At 34.8% G+C, this 14,325-nt stretch overlaps 2 protein-coding genes across 2 annotated transcripts in view; one reads left to right on the plus strand and one right to left on the minus strand.

The window, feature by feature from the left end:
• IFT74 (intraflagellar transport 74) overlaps positions 1–14,325 on the minus strand; it is a 42,986-nt gene that overhangs the window by 20,057 nt on the left and 8,604 nt on the right. Inside the window, exons 9-12 of the mRNA XM_030467118.1 lie at positions 3,857–3,995; positions 2,815–2,877; positions 1,748–1,891; positions 1,061–1,101 (exon numbers count right to left, since the gene is read on the minus strand). Of these exons, the coding sequence (XP_030322978.1) occupies positions 1,061–1,101; positions 1,748–1,891; positions 2,815–2,877; positions 3,857–3,995 (387 nt within the window). The remainder of the gene's footprint in view (positions 1–1,060; positions 1,102–1,747; positions 1,892–2,814; positions 2,878–3,856; positions 3,996–14,325) is intronic.
• Positions 7,500–14,006, plus strand: LRRC19 (leucine rich repeat containing 19). Its single transcript, XM_008495819.1, has 5 exons — positions 7,500–7,526; positions 10,132–10,224; positions 11,600–12,110; positions 12,309–12,515; positions 13,687–14,006. The coding sequence occupies exons 1-5, from the start codon at positions 7,500–7,502 to the stop codon at positions 14,004–14,006; spliced, it is 1,158 nt and encodes a 385-aa protein (XP_008494041.1).

Here is a 14,325-nt window from a genome sequence, read left to right on the forward strand (position 1 = left end):
GTAAGACTAGACCCAGTACTGATCCCTGGGGAACACTACTGCTGCTCTTTATGAAAAGAGGGTTTTGTTGAGTCATTAGCTCTTATCTTACTCAACTGGTACCTCTGCTGGTGTCTATGCATCTCTGCAGAGCTAAAGAAGTAGTAAACTGCAACAGGGAACTGGATTTCTTAAAAATTACCTTTGTGTTCACTTAAACCCATTAAGAAATTGTTAAGTAAAACACTACTACATTACCCACCAAAGTGAGAAAGTAGATTGTCTTAAGGATTTCTAAGAAAGCTCTCAAATATAACTGTATGTAATAATATACAGTTTCTTTCCAAAAATTCTGTTAATCAAGCTATTACCAAATCAAAGGTATCACTGCATTAGAAAATAACCAATGATTACAGCTGGTAATACTGCTTAAAAGCATTTAAAATTGTTTCTAGGAGATTTCAAGATTTATCTCAATTTATCTGTAAAGAGAGAGAAATCAAAAGGCACAAAATCACAAAAATGTTGTACCATTTTATCCAATACCCTCATCCTCCCAATAAATTACTATTTATTATAACATTTACTGGCGTTTCTGGCAAATCTTCAGAAAGGTCCAGTGCTCAAGAATGAAGAAGCTATGCCCTGTTACTTTTTAGAATTGACCTTTGTAACCAACTTTGTAACTCTTAGGTTCCAAGAACACATAACAAACTCTTCAAACTGTCATCACAGGCTAATAGGCTCAACTTAATGGATATCTCAGATGAACATCTCTTATGGATGAATATCTTCATCAGCCTTAAAGAAGTTTATGTCCCTTCTATTTCCAATTTATATTCTCAAGGAATGTTCCTAAGGACAGGAAGAATGTTAGCATGCAGGTCTAAATTTCCTATCAATGTAAAAGTTGTTTAACTGAAACAGAAGGATATATTCTGTTCTTAGTGAAAGGTTAACACTACCAGAGGCTCAATAATGTGGTTATGTGCTAAATCTCCATGGGAATATGTGATAGAATTCAACTATCTGTCTGTAGGGTATAAATTTAATTTGTCAACAGTATAATAGGATTACTCACTGTCTTTCCATGCTTGCTATTTCTTGACTATCATCCTTAACCTATAAAAAAGTATAACGACTGTAAAATACAAAATAAGAACTATAAGTGAAAAATGGAAAAAGATTTCTTAATTTACTATACATGGAATATTCAGCTCATGAAACGAAAGATTGTTGTCACATTGTCTAACAATGGCTCTTCATTGAAGAGAAGTGACACAATTTAAGTGTTATGTCTTCCAAATGTTCTGCGTCCTCAATAAACATAGAAACTCAGACACACTCCAGTGTTGTTCAGTCCAATGACCTATATAGTACATAGGGATACTTACATAACACAGGCTTTTGTAAACTACCTGTTCCAGGATTAGTACATCATCTCAGTACCCCACAAGGATACTGTCTGGAGTTATATATTTCAAAGCTATTCTACAAGACCAGTTTCCTATATCAAGGTGATGAACTGGAACAAGGCAAATGGCTGAAATCAAATGATTGTGCCAATTTTGCTTTGGCTGAACCTGGAACACCCCTTCCAGCCAAACAACCCCTCCAGCCAATTCATTAACTGTTCTTAATTTCAGATGATTTTAGCTGCTTAAAGAGCAAACAAGGAAAGACTGAAAGGCAGGTATTTTCATAAGTTCTTATCCCTTAAAATATAGACTCATACAATGTTTTACATTGTCACATTGTACATTCTTGCCTGCTTTAGTAATCTGTCTCTTTCCTCCTGTGGAGATTCCATGTTCTTATCATCAGCAATCATTTGATTTCGACGTTCCTCGAGCTCATGGAGCTTCTCATACAGCTGCACAGCCTCTTGTTTCACCAGGGAGTGTGCTATTTCCTGTTGGAAAAGCAAACACATACTAACTACTTTCAGACAGCAAAAGAGCCTTGCAGAAACTACGCTTTAGTTAAGCTATGCTTATCTACACATTGAAAGTGAAACTTGCTTGCTACAAACAGTGAAGAGACAGTATAAGCAAATTTTATTATCTATATACGAAATAGTGCATTTTCTGGAATAGAATAACTCCATCAGCTACTTCTTGCTTTATGAGTTAATCCTAAGGCCAATTTTCTGAGTAGATTTATGACTTAATCAGTTCTAGGGGATCATAAACTGTATACAGTATTCAAAGGCACAAGAAAAATGTCTAGGAGTATTTGAAAATTACATTTTCTGAATATATATATGACTGCATGTTTCAGCTCATAGATCCTTCACTCATGAAATACCCAATATAAGAAAACTGTCCTCAATCTAGCAACATAACAGTGTTTTAGAAGTGCGTGTTTATGTATGTGGGATAAAAATATCCTAGCAGACAACACCTTGCACTACAACTTCCCGTTGCTATTGTAATGAAATGTAGAACAAGAAAATAATTCTCACACATCTTGAAAATTGAAAGTGTAATGAAAAATTCTTAAGAAGGATGTAAGGGATAATTAATGTTTATCTTCAAGAGTCATTGCAAATCAACCAAATGACACACAAAACATTTGAAGTTACATAGGCTAAAGCTAGGAAACCTCACTATTGCTATAAAAATTTTGTGCCTGGTATCCAACAAAATCAATTTTTACCTACAGCTTATTAGAAAGTATTGGTGGACAACAGAGAGGCAGTGCACTCTCATCCTAGGGCATGATCCTACAGTATCTCAAAATAAAAGGAGAAAGATTATAGCTATTTTTCTGTTCTATTTTATTTTACACTAATATTCAGAGAAGGCTGGTACAGATATCACTTGTTATACATACAGCTCTTAGAGCCTCCTCCTTTACATGCAGAGCATCCAATTCCTGCTGTTGAACAACCAATTCCTAAAATGGAAAAAATGTAAAACTCAGACAAACATTACTACCTGATGAGATTAGTTTTTGTTCTGGAACTTAGTATTATAACATCCAATAAAATATCTCATTGCTGCTCTTACAAATTTAAAAGAGAAAACTGTGTCCAACTTCACAAAGTGCCTCATATGTAACACCCATTTACTTTCATCTAATAATCTAGTTATTTGCAGTTAGGCGAAAACCAAATTTTTTTTTCTCTTTTCCCTCTATTTTTCTTAAAATCAGTAATGAATGAAGAATCTATCATAGTCAGATTTTAATATATGAACTTGCCACCACAGTTTCTTTATAGTCCAGAGACAGGCAGGCCTTGACTAGTTATTCATGTCACCCTAAAACACTTGGGAAGCACTGGCCTCAAAAGATGCCTATGTCAGTACATAGTATACAAAAAAATCTTTCTATGACTGTGTCTGAAGCTAGATGATCCCAGAGAAGGTAGAAATCTTACTGGTTTTGCTAACATTAGGATTTGTGAAGGGACAAAGATTTTACAAGGCTCAATTAATTTTTAAGATACATTCAGATGTAAAAGACTAACAAAAAAACTCCATCTGACTCAGATTTGTACAAAGGAAGAAAACTTTCTACACAAGTGAACTAAAAAACCCACAGGGGTTATTTTTCCCTTTTGGTTGCTTTCAACACATGATGAAACATCTAAGCACTGGAGTGGCTTTTAAAAACTAAATGTCAGTCCTCAACTTTAAAAGGAAAATTACGGACAAAAATCTGTACTTATAATAAGAAATATGAAAAGACAACTTATTTGGTTTTAGTCAATTGCTCTGTTTATTTTTCAGGCACTTCTGCAACTAATTAAGGCACTAGTAAGCCTTTTTATTGTAATACTCTGTTCTCAAGGTCTTTATTTTTAAAATTGTTCCTGCAATCAATGGAGGCAGACTGAGAAACATTTCAGCTAGGTACAATGGAACAAACCAACCTGGGAGAGTTTTTCATTTGCAGCCTTCAATTCCATATATTTAGCTTGATTTTCCTGCGACATGTCTTTTATTATGTCATCTGCTACAACTTTTTCATGTTCAATATCTTCTTCTGCACCTTGAATTAATTTTTCTGTGCTGTGAAAATACAATGTTTTTGTAACTTTTACCAGTTAATGTTTACTTAAGCACCCACTTCAAAATCTGGTACTCCTTTAGCCTCTCTGAAACAATCTTTTAACACGAAAACTCCACTGACTAAATAAAAGAGTTACTTATTTGTCTCTAATCTTGGAGTATAATTAGCTATATTAGCATTCACACTATGGAATGCAGAAGAAAATTCTTTGCCCTTACAGTACCGACATAATACTTTCCAACATTCCCACCCCATCTAGATGCATAGACACATAGCTAAGACTGGCAGAAATATACTACTCTCTTGGAGCTACTGTCAGTGAATTGCTGGTGTAAGAAAAGGCAGTTTGAAATAAAGAAGCTGGTATACAATATGTGAATGCACATAAAAAAAACATGCATATAGACACCATGACTTGATGGTACGGAATAATGGCTTTCTTTTAGCAATGAATTGTTTGATTCCTTAAGAACTGAGAGGGGCTTCAGAGTCTTAGGCAGTGTGAAAGTTCTTAAAATAAACTAAAAATTAGCTGTTCCCGATTCATAACTTTAATCTCTTTAAGAAATGAGTGAGCTGCAACCATAAAAACTTCTCTGACACTGCCAGCTACAGTGAGATGCAAGAAAATATACTTGCAGATTCAGGGAAAGCATAAAGACTTGTTCTTACTGCTTCATGTAATGTCTAGTAATTTCTATGAAATTACTGGACACTAGAGAGTCAATTTGATACAACTAAAGATAAAGGAAATAAATTCCTCCTGAGAAATAAAACCTCCTGAGATCCTGAAGACCATATGTTCCTTCCCTTCACAGTTCATAAAAGAATTTTTAAATTGTTTTCTTGTTTCCAGAGTGTCTTCTGATTAAGAATGACAGATCAGCTGGATACCTTCCTTCAGCAATAATTTTTCTTCTATTTTTCATTATTCTTTCTGAGTTGCAAGGTGACAAAAATTTTAAATTGTGTAACTGACGCCATCATATCAATGATTGAAGCCAAGAATGCATGATGATAAAAAACAGTGGAACGGCATAAGGATAAATTCATGGCAAGGGAATAATGAAAATGTCACAGAAGAAGAGTAGAGCTGATGATGGAGTGGACTACTTACGGTCATGTAGTCCAACCCCACTACTCAAAGCACAATCATCTAGAGTAGGTTGTGAACATCTGGATCAGGCAGGCTTTGAGTATTTTGAAGGATGGAGACCCCATGAGCTGTCTGGGCAATGTTTCAATGTTTGGTCCCTCTTACAGTACAAGAAGTTTTTCTCATACTTAAACAGAATTTTCTGTTCTCCAATTTGTGGCCATTGTCTCTTGTCCAGCCCTTGTGCACCACCGCGAAGTGACCAGCTCCATTTTCCTTACTTCTGCTCAACAGGTATTTCCTTGGGTAAGATTTACACTAAGCCTACTCTTGTAGAGAGACACATCCTTTCCTCATGGTTTCCACCACTTCCAAGGAATTCTCAAGAGATTCAGAAGTGCAGCAAGTCTTCCAAAGATCTATAGTGTATCCAGGAAAGTAAGGATGCTATGCACAAATTCAGCTTAGCAACCCATGCTGCAAAAAAAAAAATTTGGAGCTTGATGATGAATAAACAAATTCAAGTGACGCTCTCCCACTCCCTGTGTGAAACTTGGAATGCACTGAGACTGTTCAAGAAATACTGAATGGTTGCAACGTGGCATTAAATGGCTCAGCCTCTTGAGAGTAAAATGGTTAGCTCAGAACCAGTGCAGCAAAAGAGGCTCTCACTGTAAGCACAACTGTTTATCAAGGGATATTTATGTTATGCTTTGTAGTGGAAAGGAGTGATTTTTAAAGTGAAGCACATTCTTCAGTTATGAGAGTAGTTTAATTCAAGACCCTCTGATAGGCACAGAGATGAAAGTCTGCAGGTAGCTTTCATGTTACTTCTTTATTGGAGGCTCCCCATTCCTCAGTCGAGGCCTGTGAAAGCTGTTGCAAGGTGTCAGCAGTGTGACAGTTTCTCTCAAATCAAGCTGAAAACATGACAGAATGAAAACAGAGAAAATGCAATGAAGAATGCAAGAAAATGTTAATGCTATCAATTTCCAGGATAAATCTCCACACTAAATGTAATTCACCTTGAGCAACTTGTTACTACTGATCATAGGGAGCTTGTCTTTAAGCACAAATAGGATGCCTATTCCTGTTGATCACTGGGGCATTTAGGGAGGGAAAGAGTATCACTTGCTACATTTCTCCTGTGTTCCAAAACATCATGTAGAAAAGCTGCCAACATGGAGGGCAGTGGTGTCTCCAACTTGTAGTGGATTTTTCTCACCTATGTCTGAGACTGCAAGTATGCATAGCAGAGTAGGAAAAGAAAGTCTGCTTTTCCAGCCCTATGAATGGGAAGTAAGTGTGGACATATTACAGAACAGCCAAGGTACCAGGGGGAAGTAACTTTTTTCTTATATGATAGGGAAGCCTGGCTAAACACTTCAAGGTGATCCATTATGTCCTTACGACTACACATGACTTACTAAGCTGTGATGCATCTTGTCTAGTAGAAAACTTTTGACAGAAGTTTAAACTCAAGTGATTTTTGGAGACGCAATAAAAATATGAGCAATGGCTGTCACAGGAAGATAATCCATCACCACAAGCAATTTGAGGCCTACCGATGCAGCTGCATCAAACTTGGGAAAACTGCAGAATCTTGTGAAATATTAAGCAAAAAATCAAAGTGGCAGTAACATTAAAGAGGGATAGTGAAGTATAATGGTTTCTACAGCCACATATTTGAGAGGAATGAAGAATGTGAAGACACTGAACTATTTTTAGTTTGATGCTGTGCACTGGACAAAATAAGTATCAAGAGAAGAAAAACATTACTGGGCTTAGTGTTTGTGTATCAACATAATCCCTTTTTCAGCCTGCATATAGGTGTGACTCAAGGATCTCTCAGGTAGACATATTCTAAAGTAATTTGTTTTCACCATGTCTTTCTAAAGTACATCCCTTTTAACAGATGTATATCGGTAACTGCTTGTAATGACAACCTTCATGAATCACACCCTGCAGCTCCTCTAAGGACATTTCTAAAACACAAGAATGTAACACTTATTTAACTAACTACTAGCCAACTTCAGTACTTCTTGAAATTTTCTTCATCTGATAACTCATCACATAAAAAAATGCAAGTATTTTTCTGTCTCCAGCATTTCTTTAATTTGTGATAACCCAAGTTGCTTATAAATTCCCTGTAGCTTCAGTGATCTGGAATTTGACACTTAAGTATACTACTATTAGACTTCTATACTGGCTGGAGATCCAATTAAATCCAAGATGATTATAATAAGTTGCTCAACCTAGTCAATCTTTTGCTAAGGATTTTCTAGGTTTATTATTTTTTTTTACACTGCCTGCTTATTCATCAGGTACAAAGGTTGAACAAAACCAAAGTGCTGTTGCACCATATTATTTCTTGTCAGTGCACAGAAAAATCTACATGTGTGTACATATGCTGCCTCTAAGAAGCAACAGACAGGTAAGACACTTGGCACATCTTTTTCAAACTATAGGCAAAGATTTATTAGTAACCTTGTTGCTAGACTGAAAACAAATACAACCCGAGATAAATTAAATGTTCAGGAATTACTATGAACCTTGGACATGCCAAGTTGTTAAGTACACTGAAAGACAGGTAATACTACGTTACTTCTCTGAAAACCCCAGACTACCTGACTGTATATACTCAAATCTGCCTTTTTCTTCACAAATGTATGCAAAATAAAAGGTTTACATTACTATTAAATGATAAAATCTTCAAAAGTTCTCCTTGAAAAACTATTTAAGAAAACACTTCTAATTACAAGGAAATGTCAAGGTACTACCAATGTATCGCCAGGCTCAGTTTCTTTACAAAGCAATTACTTTACACAGCAATTGTTAAAGTCTGGTTCTAGTAAAAAGCTAATCTGCAATTAAAATTACAGTTTTACTTCTACTGATTACATACGTTCCCAGACACGCAATTCAGGGGAAAAAAATTGCAAGAAAGCTCTACCTTTTCTGTAGAAACTAAGTAAAAAATAGGAACTATGTTTTTGAGCTGTTCATATGTAGACTGAATTTTCAGAGAGGAAAAGTTGTGTTGGTTTTTTTTTACAAAGTAATGGCAACCTCTTCATACAGACATTTTAACTTTTTGGTTTAAGTTTTGAAAAACATTTAAATTAACTCTTAGTTTTCAACTTTATATTGATTAGATTATAGACTAACTTTAAAATTAGTATTTTAATGTCTATTTCCCACTCTATTAGATATTTTTCTTGAGATCTACAAACTACAATAGTACCATTAATCTGTATTTCTAGATGGCCTAGTTAAAGTCCAGTCTGTTTCTGAACATCTTGGAAGCAGTATCTTTAAGGTCCAAGTATGCCATGATATCCAACTGTTAACACAGCTTATTGGAGTTCTCAAACTGGGTCACAGAAATATACAAACTGGCTCCAAAAGTATCAGGCTAACAGTACCATCCCTGAGAAGAAAAATACTTAACACAAAACATAACAAAACAGCAGCTGCTGCTCTAGTAGATCTCATCCCTGCCACCAATGTCTTAACAAAAAGGTCTATGAACTCTTCTTGTATTTAATGTAAATTTCCAATAGAAATACACCATAGCTTAGAGCAGTGTTAGGTGGCATCTGTCTTCTTTCCAAAAAGTTTCCAGGCACATTCAGCTAGGTGAGTTAGGTCAGTATTCAGACACACAAATATACAGAACAATTTGTTCTGCAAGCTCAGCTATTCCATACTGACCAGAAAAGCCCTTCTGCCTCTCATTTTAAGGTTTGGTGGAGGTTTGTTAAATATGCCTGCCTGCCTATATTTAGCATTGTTCATGCAGTTGAGCTTCCTTATGTAATTTGCACTTTTCTCTGTTAAATTCAGTTAATAGTTTGTACAGAGTAAGACACAAGAGTCACACCTTATACTTTTATCTTACACCTTATCTTTTGGAGCTTTTTTAATCTGGAAGATATAAATAGGAGAAAGATGCTCATTCACTTAGTTCACTTTTTTCTCTTCAGATTCTTATAAAAAAGTATAAAAATAAAGGGATAATTTAACTTTCATGTAGCATTTTAATTCAAGTATGACATAAACAGGAACTGGTTTAACATCTGACAGAGATGGTTCAGAGATGGTTTAACATTCACAGAGATTGTTGTTAAAAATCAGTTCATGTAGCAAGTAACACTGGATTCCAAAGGGGTAGATGAGGGACACTTTCTCTGAGAGAGATTAATGTCACAGTGAATACCATTTGTTGGAAAAGCTTTCCTGACTCTCCAAAAAATAACTTTCAAATTCATATAAAAACTCCAACACAGGAGAATGAACCACATTTACTTAGTGTCAAAGACCAGAGCAACAACTACACATAATACAGAAGTCCAGTTTTATGTCATATGATATATATTATATTACAGATAATAAAGAGATTAGAAGATCAAAGTACTACTTTAAAAAATTGCAAAAAATTCTTAATAACTTGAATAAACAAAATCTGACTGGATAAAACAACAATCCATCCAGTACACTATTCTACCTCTGTAGCAACATTAGAAATTCTATAGGGACATCATACAAGTCTGAATACTTTCTGCCACTTACTCCTATCATAGTCTTCCAGTACCCATAACTGCTTTATCAGGGATATTAATGAGTACATCCATTCCTGTTTGTATTATCAATATATGAAACTATTGTCTACTAAACTGGTTAATCAGTCTGGTTTTTATCTGCTGATACAGACTGCTTGCTTGATTTTAGGATTGGTTCAGTTAAATGAAAGTGGAACAGAATAATCCTGATAATGCACATTTTTCCTCTTACTTTTACATTTCATAGGATTTATGTAGTACAGCAATAGTTTATATTATATACATAATTTATATACAGAAGTATATATGTGAAAACATCTAAAGAACAACAACAACAAAATAACAACAAAACAACAACAACAACAACAACAATAATAATAATCATAATCATAATCATATCTATTGATTTGTTAAACTACCACTAGAGAAGACACTGGAATTCTGGTCCTGTTACAAAAAAGTATTGTTTTTCACCAGGCTCTAATCATGAAACTCTCTTGGCTTATGATCTGGGCTGGAACACTGTTTTTGAATCCAGTCACTGCTGACTGCAACATTACTGCTCAAGCTGTAAGTTTAAATGCGTGTATATATAACCTTACTTTTGAAAGACACACTTTACACTAAATGCATTTAGAAAACTACCTTTTACCTAAAATTCCTAAAGAACAAAGCACAGTGAGGAAAAAAAAAAGACATGGTTTTCTGTGCAGTGGGCAATTAGCTGCTGGTAGTCACTGAAACTGGATGAATAACCCTGAAACACATTTGAGATAGTTCTATAGCTTAGTCCTATCTGCCTGTAAACAACAGGTGTGCTCCTTTATCTTCACATAATTTTGGAATAGTCCTAAAAAGCAGCAATTATTTAAACAAGGCCAAATACTGCTCAAGTTAAGATAGATTTATTGAGTTAGCACTTGCTCCCCCCCAAAAAAAGTTTTTTTCTTAGACTTTGATGTAATGAATTTTGTCTTTATTAGGGAATGGAAGGTAAAGAAGAAATCTGGATTAATAGTCAATATTGCACTACGCACGCTGACTCGCTGCCTACAGGTCCATAAAGTATTTACTGCTTGTTCATTTTTGGGACAAAGATGAAGAACTAAAAAACTTAGAAAATGGGTATATACAATGTAAAAAAGGCACTTAATCTACACTTCTTATATAAGCTATCTAAAGTCAGTCTGGTCACGTAAGTAACAAGCTGAACACTGGCTACTTATTTAGGGAAGGGGATAACAAAACCCATCTGTTTCAGCACTTGGTATCTACTTTAAGGAGAGTTCAAGTACCTTAACACTAAACTGTAGTCTGCAGTGATTCATACATACAAATAAATCTACTCTTTCATAAAAGAAAAGTGTTTGCATGAATTGAGAGTGAACATTCAAACCTGTAAAAGTTTGCAGATATGCTAAGCTTCAACCCAGAAAATCAAAACAAATTTAAGTTATATATTTAATAAAAATTTATACTAAATGTTTTGTTGAAGGTCCATTCCAAAAATGTTTTAAAGAATAAACTTAGCTGATTTTAAAATAAAACACATTTGAAAAAACAGATTATGTGGGAAAGGAATCATTTTTCTATTCATCCAGATACCACAAAAGCCCTTCTAGTTGCAAAACAGAATGCTGAAATCATTATATTTTGCATCATTATTACTTAAATAGCCTCGCTTCTGAAACAGTTCAAGTGCTAGGTAATATAGGATTCCAGGTCTCTCTACGCTAGGAGTGATTCCCCTTTATCACAGGACCACAGGTTTATCAGGAGAAATATGAATACTTTATGTGCATGAGGAGCAGTCGGACTTTTGTTTTAAAGTGCTGTCATTTAAAAATAAGAGAAAGATTTCTCATGGCCACTACAGTATCACTGAGATACCTTGATCATCAGATTTCCCTGAAATATTTAATTGTTTTTCTCTTTTTTTCAACAGGTCACTTGTGAGGAGCCTGGAAAAAGCCTCTCTCACCTGCCCATAAACCTTTTCCAAAATGTTACTAAATTAAGCCTCAAAAATATTAAAATAACTTTAAACAATAGTGACAAAGAGATTCTTCGAAGTTTTCTTAACCTCACTGAACTTTATCTGAATGAAAACATGATAGCTGTACTGTATAATAACAGCTTCTGCTACCTGACAAAACTCTTAATTCTGGATATCAGTAACAATCATATTAGCACAGTTCATAAAGCAGCTTTTGAAGGACTAAGTCAACTATCAGTGTTGAATCTGTCCTATAACATGATTTCTCAGCTAGATTCAAATGTGTTTACTTCTCTAAAAAGTCTGACAGTTTTAAATCTACAGTACAATGTTCTGGAATATTTTAATATAAACCCATCTTTTAAATTGATTAAAATTGTTTTAGTTGGAAATCCTTGGACCTGCTCCTGTGACCTCCTCGATTTACAGATATGGCTAACTGCCTCCAGTGTGATACTGGGTAAGTTTTGGCAAGAGCAACATTTCATATTTGTTTATACCAAACAGTGTTTTATTTTCCTGATCTGGATAATTCTCATTGAACATCAACTTATCTGTGTTTTGCAGCTATACATCAGTCATCCAAAAACATTTTTTTTTAGTAAGAGTACTGATAATAAGCAGTTTCTCATAGTCTTTCCAATTCTCACATACACAGAAAATGAAAACACCACCACATGTGTTTTCCCAGCCACCATGGAAAAATTGTCCATCAAGACCGCACCTATCCAAAGCGACTGCAAAATTGAAAAAGCTTCTTTAGGAAACCCTGTAACTTCTACTTCTGCCATTAGGGCTAAACGTAGTGCCTTACTAACAGCTCTGACTCCAAATAACATCACTGGAAACAACGGAACGCATGCAGGTAACATACTGATGTTTCACTGTACTGCTTACAAGCAGTTAGATTTGCTGTTCCATAATTTCATACTCTTCTGCATTCCTAGTACACCATAATTCTTCCAGGGCTATGGAACTAGCTTATTTCCAGTTTTTGTTAGACAGGACACACATTATGGTGAATGTTAGTCTCTAGTGAATACATGTTCAAAATAGAAATAGTCGAAATAGTACATCTTAATTCTCAAATGATACTATAGAGTGATAATATAATTGTAAAGGCTAGGAATTCAGATACTTGTCCAGACTTCTGCCTAACAGAACTAGAGAAGGATTTTTTTTAAAAATCAGCTACTACTTCCAAACTAGCTGATTTCTAGATGTAGCTGTTGTCTTAAAATGAGAAAGAGTCAGCCTGTTATTTTACTCCTGTCCTCATGTCTGTTCAGTATAAAGGACACAGATATGACCATGTCATATTCCTTGAAAATTTCAGTGATAATCTTATTTTTCTTCACCTTTTCATGTTAATTCCACCATCACTCTGCAATACCCTGGCTTTGATTTTGGTAAAGAAAAGTATTTTTTTTTTTAATGCAAATTGATGTTCTTCTCCACTCTTTCATAATGATATACTTCAGTACGTACACATATGTACGTCTTCAGAAACATACACAACTATAAGCCATCACTGCCTCAGACTTCTTTTGCTGTAGCAGATATAATATATTTTAGGACAGTGGCCAGTACACACAAGACCAACTTCTAAACTAAGGCTACTGGCAACTATAGTCTACTGAAGTTTTTATGACAAAAGAAATGCAATTGAAGGGATATATCGCAAAAAAAAAAAAAAAAAAAAAAGTGATATTTTAGGGAAAAAAATATTTTATCTCTTTTGGGTACCAAGAACTTTATCTGACCCTAAAACTTTTATTTAATTTTTATACATATGCATGGCAGATTTATATTGCTAGAAAATATGAGATGTGCATGCATTCCAGTCTGAGTGATGTTACTGATTGCCCAATAACAGAGCAGTAACATTCCACCAAAGCTTTTGAGACATTTGCTAATTCCCTTATCACTAATTATTTCATGTGTTCTCAATCTAACTACAAAATAAATCATACTATAGCTCTTGCTTCATTCCTCATGAAGATGACTCTACTTTTTTTTCCATGTCCATTTTAAAGATTTACCACCTGGCAAAAGTTGGACCTTCCTAGCAGGAGTTCTAGGATTTGTCCTTGGCACTACACTCCTGATTTTTACTGCTATAAAATGCCCGACATGGTATCACTATTTGATCAGCTACAGCCACCGTCGTCTGGAAGAAATTGACCCTGAAATGTTTGAGCAGGAGTTTTCAGCTGACATGACTTCTCCTACAGTATCAACTACAAACAATGAAGGTACCATAGTAATCTTCGAGAAAAATCATGAATTTGCACCTGTGGAAGATGGATTTATTGAGGATAAATACATAGATTCTTATGTAACTGAGGAGAGTTGATGTCAAACAATGGATAATAAGCTGACATTTCAAAACTGTAGCACACTTGTACTTCCATATTACACTGATATACAATACAAAATGAAGCTAAGCAGTCCATGTCCTTTCATCTCATCAAACACATAACAAGGTATTGCTTCCAAAAATCACGAAGCTAAAGAAGTGGTGATGTGGATGCATTAGTGTCACAACAAATATTTCAAAACATGCAAAAAAAATATTCAAAATCCACCTTTTATAAAAAACTATTTGACTATTTGATTCAGGGGATGCTCTGTATATTACATAACATTAGCAAGTCTTTACAAAGAAATTTGTA

The sequence above is a fragment of the Calypte anna genome, chromosome Z (genome assembly GCF_003957555.1).
Source record: "Calypte anna isolate BGI_N300 chromosome Z, bCalAnn1_v1.p, whole genome shotgun sequence".
Classification (NCBI taxonomy): Eukaryota; Metazoa; Chordata; class Aves; order Apodiformes; family Trochilidae; genus Calypte; species Calypte anna.

Coding starts and splice junctions, on each gene's coding strand:
- LRRC19 (XM_008495819.1), top strand. CDS start 7,500: ATGCTGCCTCTAAGAAGCAACAGACAG. Junction 10,225..11,599: donor GCAACATTACTGCTCAAGCT/GTAAGTTTAAAT, acceptor TTTTTTCAACAG/GTCACTTGTGAGGAGCCTGG. Junction 12,516..13,686: donor AAACAACGGAACGCATGCAG/GTAACATACTGA, acceptor TCCATTTTAAAG/ATTTACCACCTGGCAAAAGT.